Source organism: Gymnogyps californianus, chromosome Z (genome assembly GCF_018139145.2).
Source record: "Gymnogyps californianus isolate 813 chromosome Z, ASM1813914v2, whole genome shotgun sequence".
In the NCBI taxonomy this organism is placed as follows: domain Eukaryota; kingdom Metazoa; phylum Chordata; class Aves; order Accipitriformes; family Cathartidae; genus Gymnogyps; species Gymnogyps californianus.
Genome location: NC_059500.1, coordinates 28550307 through 28573270, shown reverse-complemented (window position 1 = coordinate 28573270; position 22964 = coordinate 28550307). Strand labels below are relative to the sequence as shown.

At 45.2% G+C, this 22964-nt stretch overlaps 1 protein-coding gene across 1 annotated transcript in view; it reads right to left on the bottom strand.

The window, feature by feature from the left end:
- The window catches only part of SHB (SH2 domain containing adaptor protein B), a 103205-nt gene that overhangs the window by 986 nt on the left and 79255 nt on the right, over window positions 1-22964 (bottom strand). The window contains exon 6 of the mRNA XM_050913522.1: window positions 20444-20667. Coding sequence (XP_050769479.1) covers window positions 20484-20667 — 184 coding nt within the window. The 3' untranslated portion in view covers window positions 20444-20483. The remainder of the gene's footprint in view (window positions 1-20443; window positions 20668-22964) is intronic.

The window sequence follows — 22964 nt, the reverse complement described above, 5'->3', positions numbered from 1 at the left end:
TTTGAAGGTCAACAGTTTTGTGTTGAGCCGCTCATCTGCTGAATGCTTTCTCCTGCATTTGGAATTTGACCTGAAACAACTTCCATGTACAGACAGACACTGACAGACTATAGTTAGCCATTTGACATAATTGCACAGGGAAGCTCTCTTTAAACACACAAACAAACAAGCAAACAAAACCCAACCAACCAAACCAACTTTCATCACTGTAATTTTTTTGCTCAATCTCATAAAATTAAACTTAGGAAATATTATAACAGGAAAAATAACACTGCATATAGTCCCTCTTGAGCAGAATTTCTCCCTGCCTAGTCTTCCACCTCCCCAGATTCAGCGATTGTCGTGGTTTAACCCCAGCCAGCAACTAAGCACCACGCAGCCGCTTCCCCCTCCCCCCTCCCAGTGGGGTGAGGCGGAAAGAAAAAAAAAAAGTAAAACTCGTGGGTTGAGATAAGAACAGTTTAATAACTAAAGTAAAATATAATACTAACAATAGTAATAATGAAATATAATAATAATAATAGTAATGAAAAGGAATATAACAAAAAAAAGGGGGGGAAAGGGGGGAGGAAAAAAAAACAGTGATGCACAATGCAATTGCTCACCACCCGCTGACCGATGCCAGAGCCGCGATCCGCCCCTCCAGGCCAACTCCCCCTGTTTACATACTGGGCATGACGTTCCATGGTATGGAATACCCCTTTGGCTAGTTCAGGTCAGCCCTGGCTATGCTCCCTCCCAGCTTCTTGCACACCTGCTTGCTGGCAGAGCATGGGAAACTGAAAAGTCCTTGGCTGAAGATAAGCGCTAGTTAGCAACAACTAAAAGATCAGAGTGTTATCAACATCATTCTCACACTAAATCCAAAACACAGCACTGTACCAGATACTAAGAGGAGAGTTAACTCTGTCCCAGCCGAAACCACGACAGCGATGTAAAAAAAAAAAGAAAAACAGTCAAACCAATCAAAGACACCAGTTTACTAGAATTGTTCTAGACTAACTGAGAACACACAAAAATATTGTTTCTGGTGCCATCAGAAAAATTACAGTAATTTTTGTCAAGCCTTACCTGCAAACAGGAAGGAAGAACAAGGAAAAGTTGGAAAGGTGCTTCTACCTCTAGCTGCATGTTAAAGGGCTATTTCAAAGAAGTGCATTATTCTTTACCAAAATGCAATCACACATCCAGGAAAAGCACCTCTACAGGTGATCTTGTTCAGGCTGCAGTTACAGTCCCGTAAATGAGAAGTGAGTTTCTGATTTGGTGAAGTTGAACTGGGTCCAGCTCTAGAATTACAAGTTACAGCACAGTAGATTCTGTGAGTGTGGATGGGCTCAAACCATTGAAAACAGAGAAGAAAAATAGCTGGCAGGAGAAAAAGGAAAAAAAATAGAGAACTGCTGAACTAGGTAAATGGTAATGAGGGCTGTCTGAATACCTCTTTCCTGCTCAGCAGAGTGTGCTCACCACTCATCCAGGTTTCCAATTGCATGTTGAAACTTGTGACGTATTTTCCTGCTCCCACAGTTGCCTTTTTAGACAAGATTTCCTGTTTTCATGGCTGAGGGCAGCCCTGCTACCCACCATGACATGCACAGGCCTGTCATTTCTCTTGCTCTTTCACGCCACTTTTTTTCACCTCTGGTACAGCAGCAGGTGATGTGTGTCATGTGTCACACTGCTGTGACAGGCTGCAAACCCAGGTGCCTTTTAACTCACTGTCTTGACACTGTTTCCTTCAGCTTCTCTCCACCCCTCTGACTCTGGTCCTGATTTCATTGACTCCCCCCTCCACAATTCAAGCAAGCACAACAAACACAGACTATGCCAACTATGCCAAATTATGCCTTTCTCACTGTACAAAAAGGATAAGGATTAGAAACCTAGGAACCAGTGCAACGGGGAGGGCTACAGTGCTGAAATCTTCTCTGTCAGTCCACAAAGAACCCTTTGTTGAACATGGATGGAAGATAGAGCATTTTGTGGAATTAACCATGAGACTTTCCATCAGAAGCTCTTCATTTCTCTTACGGCTAGATTAACTCTTGAAGTGCTACCAGGAAAAAAGTGGGGGAAGCGCTATGGCAAAATTACAGTCTTTTAAGTCCTATGAAGGACTGCACCCCATGGAAAGCACCCATGCTGGAGCAGTTCGTGAAGAACTGCAGCCTGTGGGAAAGACCCACATTGGAGAAGTTCATGGAGGACTGTCTCCTGTGGGTGGGACCCCATGCTGGAGCAGGGGAAGAGCGTGAGGAGGAAGGAGCAGCAGAGACAATATATAATGAACTGATCGCAACCCCAGTTCCCCATCCCCCTGTGCCGCTGGGGAGGAGGAAGCAGAGAAAACTGGGAGTGAAGTTGAGCCCAGAAAGAAGGGACGGGTGGGGGGAAGTTGTTTTATGATTGTTCTTATTTCTCATTATCCTACTCTGATTTAGATTGGCAATAAATTAAACTAATTTGCCTAAGTTGAGCCTGTTTTGCCCGTGACAGTACTTGCTGAGTGATTTCCCTGTCCTTATCTGTAAGGGACTGAAAGAGTTAACGTCTGTCAATGTCTCAAACATTGTAGCAACCAAGGTACAGTCTGCATAACAAAGACGGAGGGACATTAGCAAGAAGTTGGTTGGCATGGAGACAGGGGGCACGGAGGGTGTGCAGTCCCGTGTTCTGGCAGACCCAGCCTGGTAACCCACCATATATGGCCAGACGTCACACAAAGTTTATTTGAAGAGGGGGCTTGTAGCTCCTTGGAAAGTCCCGAAGATCACCACCCCAATAAGCCGCACATGCTCAGTAGGTAAAGAACCATCCGGAATACCACCATATATGTCAAGAACTGTCTAGAATGAACCCATATAAGTCTTCAGGAGGCATGACTGTGGACAGGGATTTAGACTATAAAAGACACAATTGCAAAGGGCCACGTTGCGCTTGCCCACCACCCGAGGACCACAACCCAGAGCAGAGACCATCGCTGGATCCAAGGGTGGTGATATCTTTTTTTATCTTTCTCTCCCCTTTTCTCGTATGTCTCTTTTTCTCTTTCTGTTTTCTGACCTTATTCTGGGCACATAAAGTTAATATCATTGTGAGTTTGTCGTGGTGATATCACTGCAAGTTTGTCAGGGTAATACTGTGAGCTTGTTGTGGTAATATTGTGAGTTTATTGTGGTAGTATTGTGGCGAGAAGTTTGTTGTGGTTATACTATTTTGCCAAACCATTATCCATTGTTTTCTGCCAAGTTTTAAGCAAGTTTGAGTAAAGTTGTGATCTGAGTGAACCTCTAGAGTAATTGTCGTTGCTCCGGATTACCGCACAGAGAATCAAAAGGTTAACCTTACCCTCACCCACCGAGTGGGACAGGATATTATCTTGACCTGTGAGCCCTTCATGGTATTTTGTCCCCCCTGTCCGGTTGAGGAGGGGGGAGTGATAGAGCGGTTTGGTGAGCACCTGGTGGCTAGCCAACGTCAACCCACCACATCATATCAGTAAACGGAAATGCATCTTATAACATAAATTCCCAAACAAAAATCAGGATGAAGTGAATTGTTTGTGTGCCAACTGAATACCATGAAAAAATGCTCACATATTTGAAGAACAGGGGAACAGAAAGAAAAGCTTGCTCCAAATTACATCTTTGTCGCTGTTGTACCTTGTTTGCTATACTTTTTACTTTTCATGTAATGGGCCTGGAGAAGTCCTAACTGATCCGTGCAGGTGTTAGTGTACATCAAAGTTTGGTTCATATCACACTGCACAGGCAGGAGAAGAGCTTCTCCCATATATTTATGCTTGATGTGTTTCCTATGGAAAGGGTCCACAGCAAATTGATCTGCTCAAAGTTGTAGGTGTCAGGGCCCACTCCTGCCTTCCCTTGTCACATGTTCCCACTCCTCTCTTGGTCTGCTGGTGCAAGGGGAACCAGTTGTGACAACTCTTCTTGCTGAAAGCTCACTAGCAAAACAGTGATGAGTTTTTTGGTTGAATTGCCTTCCTGAGGCAGCTCAATCCTTGATCAGATCAGTACCAGTGCCTTGTTCAGGAAGGGTCAGCTCAGGCAAATGAGGTATGAGGGAGCACAGGGTTACACCAGCTCTAGGTCTGATTGTCCAGTTCTACCGTGGAGCCACCTCCTGCATTAAAAACTGCAATAGTAAAATGGACCTTATAGCGGATTCACACCTGAACACCTGAGGAAGGAAGAAATGCTGACTTTGTGTTTTCTTTGGATGCTGGGTTTATCTAAGTTAAACTAAGGAACAAGAGGATGAAATCTTAACTCCTACCAAAGAGGTAGATAATGGTCCGGTCTTCAGCCATTGTAAACTGACTTTCATAGGAATATAAGAATTTATATCATAAAAAGCTTGGATCTTATGTGTACTACTTCTTCCCTTAAATATTAAAATGTTTCTCTGCTTACATTACATACAGAATATTTATAGTCATAGAACTGCTGTTTGAAATTCCAGATTACTTTTAGTACACTGCTCTTCAGAATTTCACAGGCATATATATTGAGACATCTAAACTTTTAACCTGTCACAGCATTTCACAGACTTTTTCTTCAGGTTGACTTAATAAGCTATATCAAAGGTTGTAGGAAGAAACAATCAGGGTACGATCCTGATGACTGGAAAAAGGTAAGCCTCACACTCACCTTCAAGAAGGCAAGGAGTGTGGTCTAGGGAACTACAGTCCAATTAGTCTCATTTCAGTCTCCAGGAAGCTTATGGAGGAAGTCTTCCTTGGAAACCACTCTATGATGAGATGATTGGCTGATCAGACAGGGGGAGAGCAGTGGATATTGCACACTTTAGCAAGGCCTTTCACATTGCCTCCCATAGTATCCCTGCAGCCTAATGGGTAAGGCAGGGATTGACAAATGACTTGTAAGGTGGATGGCAAACTGGGTGGACCACTGGGCGCAAAATGCTGTGATGTGTGGTACAAGTCCAGCTGCAGCTGGGTATGAATGGCATACCCTTAGGGACTGATAATTAGGCCAACACTTTTTAATGTCTTTATTAACAACCAGGGTGATGGCACAGTGTCTTTGCAGCCAATTCACAGAAAGTATCAAACTTGTGGGGGAACAGTAGGTATGGAGGGGAGGGCTGCTATTCAAGAGGGACACCGACAGGCTGGAGGAATGGGCCAAGCATGAACAAAAAGAGATGTGAAGTCATGCACACACAGTGGATTGAGGCCCTGTACCAGTATAGAATTGGCACTGGATGGACAGAAAACAGCTTTGCAGAAAAGAACCAAAGAGTTCTGTGGGACACACAATTGTACGTAAGACGGCAGTGCACACTTGGCAGCAATGAAGGCCAACTGCATCCTGGGATCTCTTAGCAAAAGTATAGCCAGCAGATTCATTCCAGAATAAATTTCCAGAATTAAATGATTCTTCCTTTCTACTCAGCCCTTGTGACACCATATGTCAACATTGTGCCCATGAGGCTGATTGATTGTCCCTCATTAGCTCACTTCCCAGGTTATCCTACTTGCAAATGCCATTGGGTGGTACTTGTTCTGTTTCTGTACACCTTCTCCCACCCTCTGGAGATGACATCAGTGACATTCAGCGCTCTGTTCCCATAAGGAAGCTGTGGAATAGGCTCTCTTGTGATAAGCGTTGCTCCCTTGAACCTCCTGAGGTAAGCAATGTCTTTCCTGGCATTATAAATACTGTATGTCAATGATGTCTCTTACTCCTGCTTCATCCCTGTGCAGCCCAGGGTGGTGCTTGCTGCCTTCGCAGGAGATGAAGTGTCCCATTTCACCCTATCCCAAGAGCCACAGATGGCACGAGATATAACAGCAGTGCTTGTTGTCACCCAGAGATGGGAAACAGCTGTTGCTGTTCAGGACAAAGTTTTCCCAGCTGCCCTGAGAACAGCCATCCAGGTGGGTGTTTGCCTCTCAGTTCAGCCAAGTGGGAGTCTTTTTTGGTACTCAAACCTGAGGTTATTCTGTCTCTAGAGTTTGTCTCAGCTGCTCTGGAGCTGTATTTTCATTTGTGAGAAGGGGGCTGCTGCCATCTGATCAGGCCTTTGGAAGAACAGGACTCTGCTCATCATAAAGTGTCTGACCTCAGATAGTTCTTCCTCTTGAAAACTTCCAAGCAGCCATAATCTGCAGCAGAGGGTGACTAGGGGGGAATGCTGATAGGAGTTCTGTGGCAGTCCAAGTGCTGACAAGCTCAAGATGAGAGGAGGAGTTCCAGCAACTCCACTGCAAATGGTGGTTGGGCTCTTCGCTACCTACCATGTCCCATGGCACATGGGCAACTCTCTCTCCCACTGCTGGTCTCTGGTGCTGCAGCTCCCTGTTGGGGGGGAAGATCCCACAGGTGTGGCACAGCCTTCCTTCTCAGACACCTCCTGGGTAGCTAGATCCCAGTCACAAAGGCCAAGACTCTGACTCTCCTCTCCACAGAAAGAACTTGGTCTTTCTCCCCACCCCTTCCTGCTCCTTAGGCAGCACTGCTTTGACAGAGGACACGGCAATGCAAGATGCAGCCAAAGGAGATGGCAGAGGTGGGTCTACTACCATGTGCAGTAGAATGGGAATGCCATATTCTCTCTGGGCCTGGATAGGAGTGATGCCTAGCTGACTCCACGCCTGTCAGAGAGGTGACTGCCAGGTCAGAGTAGCATAGCTCTTCACATGGCCACTCACTGAGGATGTAGGGGGCTGTCTGGCTCTGAGTTTTGTTGTTCAGAATAAATTATGTCTTCCTTGGGATTTTACTGCAATGCCTGGCTGATGGAAGGGAGGTTCCTTCAATCCAGACAAATGGGAAGGGTTTATCCCTGACTCTTCGGGGCTCAGAGGACATTCCATCCATCCTACCCTAAATCCTATGAGGATGCTAACTGCCTTTTGGAAAGCAAACTCTTTCATCTTCTTTAGAACTCACAATTCCAGTTCAAAAGATTTTTTCTTTTTTTACAGTGAAACTTTTCCCAAAATATTCAGCTAGGGCTTTGCCTTTTCCACGTGTAGGGTAGTTTTTGTTTTCCTACCAAAAACATTCCTTGGTGGAAGAGTTTTGATGTCCCTTTTGCCCTTCCTTATGTCCCCTTCTCATACATCTCTGTGGAAAATCCACATGTATTCAAACACAACAGTGTTATTTCAGCAACCTCCTCTCTAGACTATTGTAACGTCTGGGCTCCATCAGGATGAGTCCTGAAGAGACTACACCTCCCATAATGGTCTCCTGGAGCTTAGCAAGGCAAGGACACAGCTCCATACTTCAGCGTTTCTCTTCCCTAGGACTTGGCTAAATGCAGGTCTCCCACCTAGAGCATGTTGAGTTTGGAGACAACTCTGGCCTGAAAGATTGTTCCAGAGTTGTGACACAATTTATGCTTCCAGAAAGGGGTGTGCCTAGCTGTAAGCTCAAGGACACTCCATCCCATAAGGTGTCACAGCTCAGCTCTTCACAGCTTTTTTTTCACTGCTGTCACTGGAGAAGGTCTTCCAGCTCACACTCTTTCTACATGGGTGGTAGAAAGAGTGGCCAAGAAATGGAAATCAAGTTATCATCTCTAGCAAGGCAGGCCCAAAGTGTGCCGGGGAAGCCAAGGACCCAGGTAAGAACGATCCCAAACATCTGCCCTGCTGAGGTAGAACTAGAGCCTCTGCCTGGGACAGGAGACAAAAAATACTCAAACTCAGGGCTGCTTAGTTGTTAGTGCTCACCTGTCACACTGTCACCCCACCCCAGGAGAGCCAGGCTTTCAGCAGGTGCTTCTTAGCTGTGCAGCTCTTTCCTAGACTGCCTGAGCACCAGATCTCAAAGCCCCTTAATACAGGCAGCTGCCAGAGAAGGGTAAATGGGCTCTGCCCTGGTTCTGTGGAAGAGCCCCCTGCCCACGGGCATGTCACTCCTTCCAGCAGAGCGCAGGGCAGGAATAGTTCTGTCTACTGCTCCTTGATCTGGTGGGCGTCAAGAAGACAGCGCTGCTGGGATGGGGCCTAGCCCTTGCTCTTGTCATTCCCCTGTCTTGAATGCACCCTCCTCCTACCGGGGTAGCCGATAGTTCTTTGCTTCATCCATGTTTCCTCAAGGGATTTTTTTTGGGTGCTCAAAATGTGGTGTTGAGCGCACTAGTGGGTGCTAGCAACAAGCTTTACAATGCAGCCATGAAGTGAAGGTCACTGTGCCCAGTGTGGTGAACATGCTTAGGGCCACCCTTTATGTGAAGTAGGGAAAACAATCAGAGCAGTGAGCAGCAGTGTCTCTACAAAGCAGCTTTGCTATCCTCTCCCAGGGCATGAGAATGGCCAGTAAAACTTGAGTCCTCTCTCAAGGAAGGACACCATTGCTGACAAGCTCCAACCCCATCATTTTCACATGACCTCTACAGAAACAGAGCCTATGGCTGAAACAGGATGCTGGGGGGGCGGGGGGAGTGTTCAGGCATTATTCTGAGTCACCACGTCAGCAAGTCAGTCTCAGTCCAGTGGTAAAACAGCAGGTCCGTAGTGACATGGCAGGCCTGAGGTCAAGCCAGGAAGCCAAGGCAATAGGTCAGGATTAGGATCAGAATCGAGGTACAAGACAAGGAGGTACGTAGGTGTAGATACTACAAAGCTGTGATATGTAGCACAGGTGGGGACCAGCAGTAAAGTCTCAGCTTAAAAGCAGCTTCCAGGTGAAAGAGGGGCACAATCTCACTTTCAGCTTTCTTCACAACAGCTCCTACCAGTAAAAGAGCAGACCCTGGACTCTGCAAGTCAAACTCTTTAACTTGGCCTGTACTCAGCACCTTGAAATCAGAATAATTCAGGCAGTCATGTGGTGAAAGCGTAAAAAGCAAATAGGGGAAGGGGCTGCTTAATTTGGTTAACAGAGGTGAAGAACAACCTTAATAGCAGCAAAACTGGTGCAACTGACAGTTGGAGGACGTCTGGGGCATAGCAATCATGAAATGATAGTTTTTGATTCTTGGAGAATTAAGGAATGTGGTTAGTAGAACTGCTACTTCGGTCTTCTGGAGGGCAGACTTTGGCCTGGTTGACAGAGTCCCTTGGGAGGCAGTCCTGAAGGGCAAAGGAGTCCAGGAAGGCTGGACATTCTTCAAGAATGAAATCTTAAAGGCACAAGAGCAGGCAATCCTTATGTGTGGAAAGATGAGCTGGTGGGGAAGAAGACTGGCCTGGCTGAATAGAGAGCTTTGGCTGGAACGCAGGAAAAAAAAAGAGAGTTTATGACCTTTGGAAGAAGGGGCAGGCAACTCAGGAGGACTACAAAGATGTTGTGAGGTTATACAGGGAGAAAATCAGAAGGGTCAAAGCCCAACCAGAAAATAATTTGGCTACTGCAACAAAAGACAATAAAAAATGTTTCTATAAATACATCTGCTGAGCTGGAAGACAGAGATGTGGAACAGAGTGATGCCCTCATAATCCAACGGGAAAGGGTTAGTGACCCGCTACACCACTTAGACATACACAAGTCTAAGGGGCCAGATGGCATCCACCCAAGGGTACTGAGGGAGTTGGTGGACATGCTTACCAAGGCACTTTCAATCATTTATCAGCAGTCCTGGCTACCAGGGAGGTCCCAGTTGACTGGACATTAGCAAATGTGATGCTCATCTACAACAAGGGCCGGAAGAAGGATCCGGGGAACTACAGGCCTGTCAGTCTGACCTCAGTGCTGGGGAAGGTTACGGAGCAGGTCATCTTGAGTGCCATCACATGAAACATACAGGACAACCAGGCAGGTTTATGAAAGGCAGGTCCTGCTTGACTAACCTGATCTCTTTCTATGACAAAGTGACCTGCTTAGTGGATGAGAGAAAGGCTGTGGATGTTGTCTACCTGGACTTCAGTAAAGCCTTTGACACCATGTCCCACAGCATTCTCTTGGAGAAACTGGCTGCTCATGGCTTGGACAGGTATACTGTTCATTGGGTAAAAAACTGGCTGAATGGCTTGGCCCAAACAGTTGTGGGGAATGGAGTTAAATCCAGTTGGCGACCGGTCACAAGTGGTGTTCCCCAGGACTCAGTATTGGGGCCAGTTCTGTTTAATATCTTTATCAATGATCTGGATGAGGGGATCGAGTGCACCCTCAGTAAGTTTGCAGATGACACCAAGTTGGGTGGGAGTGTTGATCTGCTTGAGGGTAGAAAGGCTCTACAGCAGGATCTGGACAGGCTGGATTGATGGGCCGAGGCCAACTGTATGAGATTCCACAAGGCTAAGTGCTGGGTCCTGCACTTGGGTCATAACAACCCCATGCAACAGTGCAGGCTTAGGGAAGAGTGGCTGGAAAGCTGCCTGGCAGAAAAGGACCTGGGGGTGTTGGTTGACAGCCAGCTGAATGTGAGCCAGCAGTGGGCCCAGGTGGCCAAGGCAGCCAGCAGCATCCTGGCTTGTATCAGAAAGTGTGGCCAGCAGGACGAGGGAAGTGATCGTCCCCCTGTACTCAGCACTGTTGAGGCCGCACCTGGAATACTGTGTTCAGTTTTGGGCCCCTCACTACAAGAAAGATATTGAGGTGCTGGAGTGCGTCCAAAGAAGAGCAACAAAGCTGGTGAAGGGTCTAGAGAACAAGTTATGAGGAGCAGCTGAGGGAACTGGGTTGTTTAGCCTGGAGAAAAGGAGGCTGAGGGGAGACCTTATCACTCTCTACAACTACCTGAAAGGAGGTTGTAACAAGGTGGGTGTTGGTCTCTTTTCCCAAGTAACAAGTGAGAGGATGAGAGGAAACAGCCTCAAGTTGCACCAGCAGTGGTTTAGATCGGATATTAGGAAAAATTTCTTCACCGAAAGGGTTGTCTAGTATTGGAACAGGCTGCCCAGGGAAGTGGTTGAGTCACTGTCCCTGGAGGTATTTAAAAGATATTTAGACTTAGGCACATGGTTTAGTGGTGGACTTGGCAGTGTTAGGTTAACAGTTGGACTCAATGATCTTAAGGGTTTTTTCAAACCTAAATGATTCTATGATTCTATGATTCTATGAAAACAAGAATATTCTCCATGTGTGGACACAACAGACAGAGGGCAAAATCTTACAGGCCATCCTCTCCATTAATGGATGTAATTAATGGAGCTAATTAGACTATTTCAGAGGAAAGTTTACTTCATTTGTGCTGAAAGGAGGTTATGAACGAACAGCAAAAATCAAAGATGTTGTTTAAATGGCCCTTACTTTCACAGAACTGATGATATCCAGGTTGAAAACATGGAGGCAACAGAATAGCTTCTTCTAGGGCTTCAACTCTGAGTCCATCCTGGCCATATGAAGTCATTATCTGGAATCCTTTTTATTATAATGATTTAACACAATTGTATCACATACCTTTGTATTTGGAAATAATTAAGAATAATTAACAGTAAGTAATTAATAAGGAACAGGGAGCTCAGGGCTGGTTGTTGCAGTTTAAGACCAACTTGACAGTGCAGAGACTAAAATGGAGTCAGATACCAAAACACTCTAGTCATGAATATGTGTGATGTTAACGACGAGTAACATGACTTCCCTGTTCCTCAGGACAGATTGTGCAGTCCAGGAGAGAAGGCGGGTTGGTCACTGTAGTGGTTCCTGACATAACTTCCTTGCCCTGTTGTGGGAGACCACGTGGTCTGGGAGAGACGTCAGTGGGTCAGTGTAGCAGTTCCAGCCCTACTGTGTGTAGTCTGGGTGTAAGGATGTGGGGTCCTTGCTGTTTCTCTCAAGGTATTCCTGTAATTTCCCCATTTTCTCTCCAGGGTTTTGCTTGAGGTCTCTTCTCTGTCTCTGGATTCTCCCCAGGTTTCTCTAGTCTTTCCCCATATTCTCTCTCTCTGGGCTCTCCCTTGGAAGTCTATTCTAGGTCCCTCTTGAGCGACTCTGGAAAATACCGGTTATAGACTGGTAGAGAATGCCCGATTCCCAATTGGCTCATCCAGATTTTTTCAGTGTCTCACACTTGGCTTTTGCCTCACTGGCATTCACAGTCTGCCGTTTCTAAAAGCATCTCCACTCCATTATCTACAAGTATTTCCCTGTGACACATTTGCAACTTTCATAGCAATTAACAGGTTGTTTACTCTTAAATTGTTCCCTTATTCTCCCTATTCATTTATAGCTAAATTTCAGCCAGGCCCAACCCATACCACCTGCCACACAATCTAGCCCTTACTCTTGTCCTGGTTTTGGCTAGGACAGAGTTAATTTTCTTCCTAGTAGCTGGTATAGTGCTGTGTTTTGGATTTAGTAGGAAAATAATGTTGATAACACACTCGTGTTTTTAGTTGTTCCTAAGTAGCGTTTATACTAAGTCAAGGATTTTTCAGCTTCTCATGCCCAGCCAGCAAGAAGGCTGGACGGGCACAAGAAGCTGGGAGGGGACACCGCCAGGACAGCTGACCCAAACTGGCCAAAGAGCTATTCCATACCATATGACATCATGCCCAGTATATAAACTGGGGGAGCTGGCTGGGAGGGGGAATCGCGGCTCGGGAACTAACTGGGCATCGGTCAACGAGTGGTGAGCAATTGCATTGTGCACCACTTGCTTTGTATAGTTTAATTCTTTTAGTATTACTATTGTCATATTATTATTATCATTATCATTGTTTTTCATTCCTTTCTGTCCTATTAAACTGTCTTTATCTCAGCTCACGAGGCTTTTTTTTCCTGATTCTCTCCCCCATCCCAGGGGTGGGGGGGGCAGTGAGCGAGCGGCTGTGTGGTGCTTAGCTGCCGGCTGGGGTTAAACCACGACACTCTATACACAATCCTGTAACTCTTCTTACAGATTCGTTCCATGTAATCATCAGCATGTTCCAGTCATCCCCGTGGCTTGTGCAACTCAGTAGATTTCCAGCCATCCCGTAGATATTTCTACCACGGCTAGGACCATTGATCCTTGGAGGCAGACTTGGGGAGTGGGTTAATATAGTCAACTTGCCAACAAGCTTCACCAAATTTCCACATATTTTTTCAGGTGTAGGCAACAGGTAATTTCCTCTGCCAGGCTTCCTCTGCTACAGCATATGCTTCACCATCCCGAATGACCTGGGTAGTCATTGCTAGTGGAAGATCTGTCCCTCATTCTCTGGCCCAGTGACGGGTATCATCTTGTCCTCTATGGCCTGCCATCTCATGGACCCATTGTGCCATGACTGATTCTCCTTTGTGTTGCCAGCCTAGGTTCATTGTTGGAACCAGGGCTGTGATGTCCCCCTTTGCACATTGGTTGGCTTTAGTGTTTTGGCACTCTTCTGTGGCCCAGTTGTTTGGGATGTGTGCACTTACACGATGTATGAATACTCATCTTTGCTGCAGGCAATTTGTTGCCACACGTTGGTGGCCCAAATGGATTTAACTCAACCTTCCAATCCTTGTTTTTTTCCCGTGGTTCTATCCATCCCTACTCAGCACTGGCCATCAACAAAGAGTCAGTGTAAACGTACGTAGTGGGACACTTTTCCTGTTAGCTATTTCTAGGGCTAATTGCATAGCCTTGGCTTCTGAAAACTGACTGGATTGTCCTGTTCCACTCCATACAGCCACATAATGGGTGAGGGTACTCCATACTATTGCTTTCTGTGCAGAGTGTTTTTTATTTCGCAAATGTGCTCACTGGGTCATCAGGGCAGTCCACTTGTTCCAAGTGTGGACAGTAGCATGACAGATGGGTATCACCCCTTCTTTGAACATCCAGTGCAGTATAGGCCACTGGAGCACTTAGGTAAGCAGTTGTTCTGTTCCTGGTATTTCAGATGCTGCTTGGACTCTTTCATAGGTGGAAAGGGTCTTATTCTCTTGAGGTGTGTAATTAGCTTCTGACCCCTGGTATCTGCAGCTCCAAAATCTCAGTGGTCAGCCTTGGATTCATCAGGGCTTTGCCACACACTCCAGGAGATTACAACATCTCCTGAGATGATATATAGAATATCTTGCACTTATCACCAGTTTGGATAGGGCCCAGGGCTATTTCCTGTGCCACTTCCAGCTTCACCTGTTGGAAGGCTTGCTGTTGCTTGGGTCCCCACATAAACCAATCTTGCTTACACCACCGTTTATAGTGGTTTCACTAGTTGACTGTATCCAGGAATGTGCATTTGTCAGAATCCTACCATTCCAAGGGAATGCTTGAGCTTCCTTTTTGTTGGTAGCTTTGGGAAACATACTAGTATTTTCTACCAATTCACTAGATATGTCATGTTCCATCCATCCATTTTATCCCTAGTATTGTATTTCTGTATTGGACTTCAGACTTATTGATGGCACACCTTGCCTTCAGTAGGATTTTAATGACAGCTTGACCTTTTTTCAAATATTTCATCTTTTACTTGTCCCCAGAGTACTGCCGGTGTTCAAGGGCACTGCCCATCTCTAAGGTTTCTTGAATCAGTCCATGGCAAATGGTGAGACTATGCTTTCACCCCTGGGGTAATCGATTCCAGGTGCGCTGGATTCCTTCCCAGGAGAAAGCAAACGGAAGTCTATGCCCTTCCATTATGGGAACAGAAAAGAATGTGTTGGCTATGTCAGTGCTGATATACCATTTTACTACTTTTGCCTCCAACTCTTACTGCAGCTGGAGCGTGTCTCTTAAACCCTGAAATTACTTCCCTGTTCTTGTCTACTTCCTTGTAACTAAAGTTTAGCCAAGCCCAACCCAGGTCAACTGCCACACTGGCCAAAAAAACAAAGCTTGTTTTCAAACCTGCGTTGTGGCTGGGTCTGTATAGTGTTCCATACGCCCCCCAATGCTAAACGCAGTGCCTTGCTCCAAGCCCACTTTGACAGGCTGCTGCCTGCTGCCACTTCAAACCAAATGGTGGTGATGAAGATGGGGAAGGTGCTGGTGGTAGAAGAGGCCAAAGCAAACTCCCACCCTCTATCAGGTTGACTGACAGCAGAAAGGCTTTGCTAAAATCCCTACCACCCGATCCCCCCGCTGAGCTTGCAGTACCAGAACACCATCAGTGGGCTCCAATGGTACTTTCCAGAGTTCCTGTGGGGAAACTAGAGAGCAATACAGGAGGGAGAGCTCAAGTCACCAGCAGCCTGAGGTGATGCAAAGCATCAGATTAGAAGTAGCAGCAACATTCCTCTCCTTGTAGGCCAGGTACCCAGGCCCCCGGGGTACCCTCCTTTTGCCTTCTCGTCTTCCAGGTAAACTAGCCTGATTCCCACCGTCAGTCCTTATTCGTCATGTGTTCCAACCCCCAGACCATCCCAGAGGCCCTGCTGAAACAAACTTGTTTCAGTTTGTTGACATCTCTCCTTGTACCTGGAGGCACCCAAACCAGGCACAGTATCCAGATACAGCCTCACCAGTGCTCTGTAGAGGAAATAATCACTTCCTTCCACATGCTGCCTACGCTTCCACTACACAGTCCTGACTGCAGTAGGATTTCATGACTGCAACAGCAGACTGCTGACTTCTGGTCAGCTCCTTGTTACTCTTCTCCCACCAGTGACCCTCCAGTCTGTCCTTTTGCACAGGGTCAGCACATCCCGATGCAGGACTGCCCTTATGGAACTCTAGGAGGTTCATGCTGGCCCATTCCTTGTGCCAATCAAGCTCACTCTGTATAGCTCCCTCTACATTTCTCTCTAGTTTGTCAACAGCTAACAGTCATCTCCAAAATATGGACTGCCAGATGGAGCCAGTCCAGGATGTCTGTTTGAGACACAGACATAGGAGAGTCATTGGATTTACTCTTTAATAAACTCGTGGTCTACAAGCCTTGTACACTTTGACCTTTAGCTGACAGGTAAACAGTCCTTTTCTGGTGGCAAAATGGCTTGACTCAAAACAGGGGAGATGCTGATATCAGTCCCCCAAAGTTACTTCTTCAAGTGGTGTGGCTGGCAGTAGGAACCTTGAGATTTTTCTGTGGCTTGATAGTGCTGTAGGCTATGCTGTAGTAATTGCATAGACCCCAGAAACAGAATGACAGAAATGCCACATCAGCTTTGCTTATAGGTAGGCATTGAGGGCCCTGTGTGCCACTCGGGGCGATACCAGGACCAAGGAAGGCTCTGATAGTCTCGCACAGAATGCAACATTTTGTTTTTCCTGTGCTGCTACTGCAGGTATCAATACTTAACTGTTACCTGTATCCAATGCAATGTCACAGTAATACCAGTCACAAAACCAAGCTTAGAAAGAAAATTGAGCCCTGCAAAGCTGCAGTTAAGCTACTGTACTTATGTCTTGGAACTGTCAGCAGCAATAAATGCAATCCAGGGACCCTGAAAGACACTTGAGAAGGCACAGGCAATGTTTGGATTGATGTCACTGAACTCACTACAAGGTCCAGAGCACTGAGGTCAACACAGCAACTCTTAATTGTGGGTATACGGTTCTCAGAGTAAGCTCAAGGCCTGAGACAGGCAATAACATGCTGCAGAAGATGGGATTGTACATGGTCATCCCTTGCAACGTATGAACATCGTTTTTCAGTAGGACTTCTGTTTGCTTCATTTCAGACCAACATTGTTGAGCTGCTGCTATTTCCTTCCTTCCTTTCTTCTTCCCTTCTTACTGGGCACTCCAGCAAGAAGTAATAAAAGGAAGCAATTTGCAGTGTTTTCTGTGGGATCATTGAAGATCATTAAAAAGGAAAGAATGTATGAAAAACAGTTGACTCTCCACTGTTCATTCCCTTCTCTCCTTGTTCAGACCAGGAGTGCAGATACGTCTGTTTCATTTCTGTTTTGTTTTTCCTCCTCTCCAGGGAGCTAGTGCAGCAGTGTCTTAGGTGGGTTTTATTTATTTATTTATTTAAACAGGTGTTAAGACCTTGCTTGTTCTGCTCAGGCACCACCCTAGGTACAACCTGAGGACAGCATGAATAACTAACAGTAGCAGAGGACCAACTGAGTACTCCAGAGTGTAGCTTAGCAGTGCAGCAGGGCGAATATGGAATCAGAGCCTGGACAAAAGATGGCATTTGCAGCCTCCACCAACACTGCCACACAGTGTTTGTGTTGCCAACTTAAGCCATGACAGCAAGAGAAAGGGCAAATCCTGAACCTCATTGGGATGGTGAAGAGCAGCACATAAATGTGTCATCCTCCAAGCAGCAACCAGTTTTCCTCAGAGCATAGATATAGGCCATGTTCTTTGAGAAGCTGGAAATGTGTGGTTTGTACCTTTGCACGTAAGAGAGCCCTGCACTTTGCATCCTCGCTCTAAAGACTTAATTACAGAGTCGGAGAATAAACTATTATCAAGTATAGAACCCACGGTGATGACTGCACTTCCACAAACCTTAACGATTTTTCCAATTATGGAAGGAGCTGTGAGATGCAATCTTGGCCACTAAAACTCTCCTACCCATCATACAGATGTTCACAACTCAGGGGCTTTCATCACGCTGTGAAATACTCATCAAAATAGAAGCCTAATTAACACCTCTTATAAAGTCTGCAAAAAGTGATTCACCAGTGTTCCGCTGTAAATAGTAATAACTGGATTCCTTGAACACTTCAAGCAATTGGACAGCAGTCATTCACACACATACCTGTGTTGTTTTGGCACAGCCCTTGCAAAGGTGCACCTTGTCAAGAGAATTACTCAGGGTAGAACTGAGCCACATTATTTTCCAGACTCCAAACCAGATTATAGCCTAATGATTACTTTCACTACACAGTTAAGATGCACAAACACATGTTGTTCTGAAAGGCCGTTTCAGGTATTAGCTGCTTAAGACAATCTGAGTACTCATTGACAATTAGAGGAAGAAAAGGGAGAGGTGTATAATTTTTTTTAAATGAACTTTTAATGTGCTATATAGGCATGATCGCTACGAGATCTTCCACCTATATGCAATACTACACACTGCAACACACCGCATTTTCACTGTACATTAAAAAGGCTAGGAACAATATTCCTTCACTGGAAAAATATTATACAATCACTTAAATAAACAACATTACAGTGCAAACAAAATCCTGGTTTTATTTATTCTGCAATTACTGAGTGCTTTTGAAAAGTCTTTTAAAAAAATAATCAAAAAAAAACCTTCCCACGGACAACCAGCATTTTCTGAGATTATTTCCTCTTGCTGAACCAAGAACCCTGATCTGATCCTTGAAGCTGTAATAACTGTATACACATTTGTATGATGCATATTGACCTGATTTGTATGAAGCAAGGGACCCCAACCCAAAATCTGCAGACAGCAATAAAGTGGCACCTGCTGGCTTCAGCTGACTTTTGATCAGGCCCATGACAAGAAAGATTCAGTACAACAGTCATCTCCATGAGCTAAAGACAACGTGCTTAAGGAAGCCTGGCAAGGTCTTGGTTAACGATGCTGCTGGTTTCTACTGGTAGTCGCTGTTAGAGAGAGTAGGGCTTACTTTTCGATTACAGAAGAAGAAAAACAGGCCATTGAACAACAACAATGCCAGATTCTCAAAAACGCACTTCAACATGCAAAAGAAGAAATATTACATGTTTATGTCCCAAGGGGCATGATGGAGTTGCCAGAGCCCACACAGGCAAAGACTCAGACAGCAGCAGATGCAATCTGATTCCTAATTTCTGCGAGCTCTACCACCTTCATGAACTTGACTCTGGCGAGAGAAGAATATGCTACCTTAAAAGTGCCTGTATGCTCTTGCCAAGTGGGTGATGTTAAGAGGAGAATGAAGAGTTCTGCAAAGACTTCAGGGAAATAAAAAGCGCATGTGGATGAGTACATGAAAAGGGGGATGTTTGGTTTCACTTGGAGAGGAATGTTGTCTCTTTGTACTCCATTGTGCCACCCTTCTCTCAGAAAACCAGTAAGAAGCTATTTTCCAATGCAAATTCTGGATGAGATAGGGACAGTTTGACCCACTACTGTTGCTGCACAGAATGACACTGGGCTCCTCACATATGTGTGATCCACTCCTGTTCAAACTGTGTTGGATGTCATATAAGGAACAAGGCAGGCTTAAAAGGAAGCAGAACATTCATCACTGATGACGTTATATGGGACATCCTTGAGGTTCTTATCAGATTAGACAATGCAATGAAGCACTACTTTTACAGGCAGTAAGTGGTTATTCCATTACAATTTTCAGATTTGCATTTCTTTCTAAGCATACATAAAAGGGAAGAGTAGGTAAGAAAGCTGAATTAAATGCACACAATTTCACAGTCCTGTTGCAGTCTGTAAAATGCATAAACTGTACACAACCAGTTTGCCACTACAACAGTTGATGGGTTAATGCACAATGTTCTAGACATAGATGGGAGATGGAACAAAGTGAGGACTACCAGGCTATTGATTCCCCAGTTCCACTTTCTGCACAATTATATTTTTTTCACTTATCCCATTCAACAAGGACACAGAGCATGTAGAAAATATCTCTCAAGTGGATAGGCACTGAGTTGGCAGGACTAAGGTACAGAGCAGCTTCTGCAGTGCTTCTGGCTGACAGTGACTGAAATACAGCAGGAGGCTTCTGCTCATGGTGAAAATGAACACTGGCCAGAAGTTATGTGTCAAGGGACCATGTTTTAAGAATGCCTTGGTACACCAGAAAAACAAATTCTGCTCTGCTGCATACCACAGTTCTCATTTATACAGCTGCAAGAGCCATCTTATGGAAAGGCAGTGTGATACAGTTAGTCTCCTACCTCAGTAGGATAACTGTTTGATCCAGATGAATAAGCAAGTCAAGATTTTGCCTACTAAAGCTTTATAAAAGCCTTCGACCACCCTCATGCATAAATACTAACCCACATATTAAAATGACCCATTCTCAACTACTTAAAACATTATGGTGTAACTGCCCCAAACAGAATTAGCTGCCTGCATCTATGAATGAAACTTGCAAATGAAGACAGTAACCCTTAAGAGATTATTGTACCAAAAAGGATAAAAATATATAACAAACTAGTTTTTAATTACATTCCTTATTTGTAAATAATTGACCATGATTTGTTCTCACAAAATTATTTTAAGGTTATGTGCCTAACAGGAGTTCAACATTTGACTACCCCGAGAAACTGCATGAAAAAAACCAAAACCCACCAAGCAGAGCCACAGGGACTTGCCTGCTAAGCAGATCCTTCTCAGGTCCACCAAGAACATCCTAGGGTCCCTGAGAGTCGGGTTACTCTTTCACATGGAGAAGTTTCTCAGGGTAGCAAGAGAATAAAAGTTGTTCATGTTTTACTGCTGAGAAGAACTTGTTGATTCTTCTCAAAACATGGAGGAATAACTTTCATTGGGAAGTATTTTCATTCACAGGGAAGCTCTGGGAAGGTTATCTGTTCTCCTTGAACGAAAATAAGATTTCTTTCTCTTATGTAGAAGCACAGTTCTAGAGGCATGCTGCAGCACAGTCCCATACACAACTCTGCAGAATGCCCACATTCCCAAGACTAAAGGCTGCCACTCTCCATCACAGACTCAAGCACTGAATTCTGGCAATGAATTCTGTGCAACCCAGCTTACCTCTCACCTCCCATCCACAGGAAGGGGTGAGACTAGGTTATTAGAGGGTCCGCACAGCCACAGGGTAGAGCAGTGACAAGTGTTCTGCTCCTTTGATAGGCAGCTTTTTTGTGGTGTAGTAGTGGATGACTTCAGGAACACTGTCGAAGGGAGGGCTGTTCTGACCCAGGATGTATTTCTCTTTGGTTTTCATCAGTTTCATGTGCATAAAACCTTGACTGCTCCTGCAAGGAAAGCAAAGTGTTAGTTCATGCTTGTGCATAGGGAAGAGGGGAGCAGCACCACGACAGGCTCTCCTTCATAATGTAGGGGAATATAGGAGAGCAAAATGCAAGCAGTTGCTGGGTGACAGGCCAAGACTGTGGCCAGACTCTAACAGATAGCGACTGCTAGCTGCAAACCCCCATGGACAGTCCAACACAAAGGCAGCCTAAGCTAGTATTTTGTTTTCACCACCTGTGGTGTCTAGATCCAGGTGCAAGGCTGTCTTACCTTGGAACTGACCCAGAGGTGTGCCAGAGGACAACTCCTTTCCTGTCCCCCCCTCAATGTTTTTCTGTGAACATTTACTTTTCACTACAGCCAATCATTACTTCTGGACCAAAAAGTTTCATTGCTTTTGGCCTGTCAGAGGCCTAAGGCTCTCTTCATAGACACAAAGGCAGGCCACGAGCCTCACTCGGATAAGGCAAGGCCTGCCCTGTCCTGTGGAGACCTCAGGACAGACCACATCCATCCCACCCTGGTCATAACTGCCCAGAACATGGCTATGTGCAGAACCTGGTGGCTTCAGCTGGGAAAACTTCCTCAGATGAGCCCATTCCCAAGATCAATGCAATAAAGACTTTCACCTGCACTGTACTGAGCAAAGGCTGCTATCCTGCAGCCTTTCTGCAGGCAGAAACCAGTCTGTGACTTCCACACTGGATGCATTCAATTCCTAGATGACCGGCCTGCCTGCACAGTATGCTGCCTCTTTGCGGGAAGGCTCATGATTAGACAGGGAAGAGAAGAGTGGAATAGTAACTGCCCTGTCTGATTCTGCAAAAGCAACCCATCCAACATAATGCCGCTCTGACAGGTAGCACCCACACTGCCATATAGTACAGTAGGTGGTAAAGCTGACCTCATCTCTTCCCAGCAGTGACCCTTCAGTGTCTGCTGTCTTTAGCATATCATACAGGCTATTTTAAGAGTGTAGAGTTTAGCCAGGACAAAACAAGAGCAAAGGACAGCTCCTACACTTCAAGATGTTAAAAGAGGCCTACAGGGTTTTTACAGCTTGCTTGATGTCCTACTCCCTAACTTTCTGGCTCCAAACCATTGTTTCTTCCAAGCGTGTCCAGGGACAAAAGACAATAGTATTAAAACTGGAGTTGGTCTATGTCAGCAAGGAAACCCAGTTTAAGATGACACAGAAAGCCACAGCAGGAAGACAAACCATGCCATGTTAAAAGCAGCTTCTCTAAAATCTGCCGTTTTCTAGTTAGCAGGTGCAGCATTCCCTCTGGAAGTGCTTGTAGCACAATCAAGCTCATATCGTTCAGATATGTTCAACAATTCTCTGATGAAGTTGACCCTTTCTGGTGAGCAGAAACCACTGCAGCCACTGTAATTATATAGCTCTACAAGCTTAAAGTCTTGCTTTAAGTATCAGTTTCTTAGCAGAAAAAAATCTCTTTTGAATCGTAATTGCTCTCTAAATTTTTTCCTTTAAACAAGGGTGGCATCTTTAAATACTTTATTATGAGGACAGATGTATTGTTCCCTTCCTTCAGTTCACTATGCATCTGCTTTGCTACAAAATGCCTTAAAAGTGTGCAGATAAATTAATGGAATCACAGGTGCATGCTAATTTCAGGAGTACAGTAAGAACTAGAGAACAATCTGCCAAGTGCACTTTAATGCAGAAAGGGCAAGGACACATGCCCTTTTTAAAACAGAAAGAAAACACATACAATGTAAACAAACTGCTATAAGCCAGGTATTCATGATAGACAGCTGTTGCTTCCCTAATAAGGACCTATGTACATACTTATGTTTGGATAGTACATAGTCATTGAGCTTACAGTATATGATGTCTGTGGCTATCAGAATTCCACAAATGAACAAAAAGCATCTCCTCTATATCATGACAGGTCAGCCTTTTAGGAGGTCACACTGTTTGCGAAAGTGAGTAAAAAAAAATGTGACCTAGAAGTTATGGATAGCAGCCTAATGGAATTCAGCCAAGGCAAATAGAAAGCTTCTGCCCTTGGGATGGAATAAACCCAGGCAACAGTGCAAGCTGGGGTATGACTGGCCAGAAAAGGAACTATGGTGGACAGGACACAGAACATGATTCAGCAATCTGCCCATGAAGACCTACTGCAGCCTGGCCTGCGAAGCAAAACTGTAGCCAGCTGCTGGAAGAAAGTGACTACCTCCTTTACAGAGCACTGGTGAGGCTGCATCTGTATCTGTAACTGGTGGGAGGGTCCCCGTAAACAAGAGAAGCCAACACTGGAGCAAGTCCAGAGCA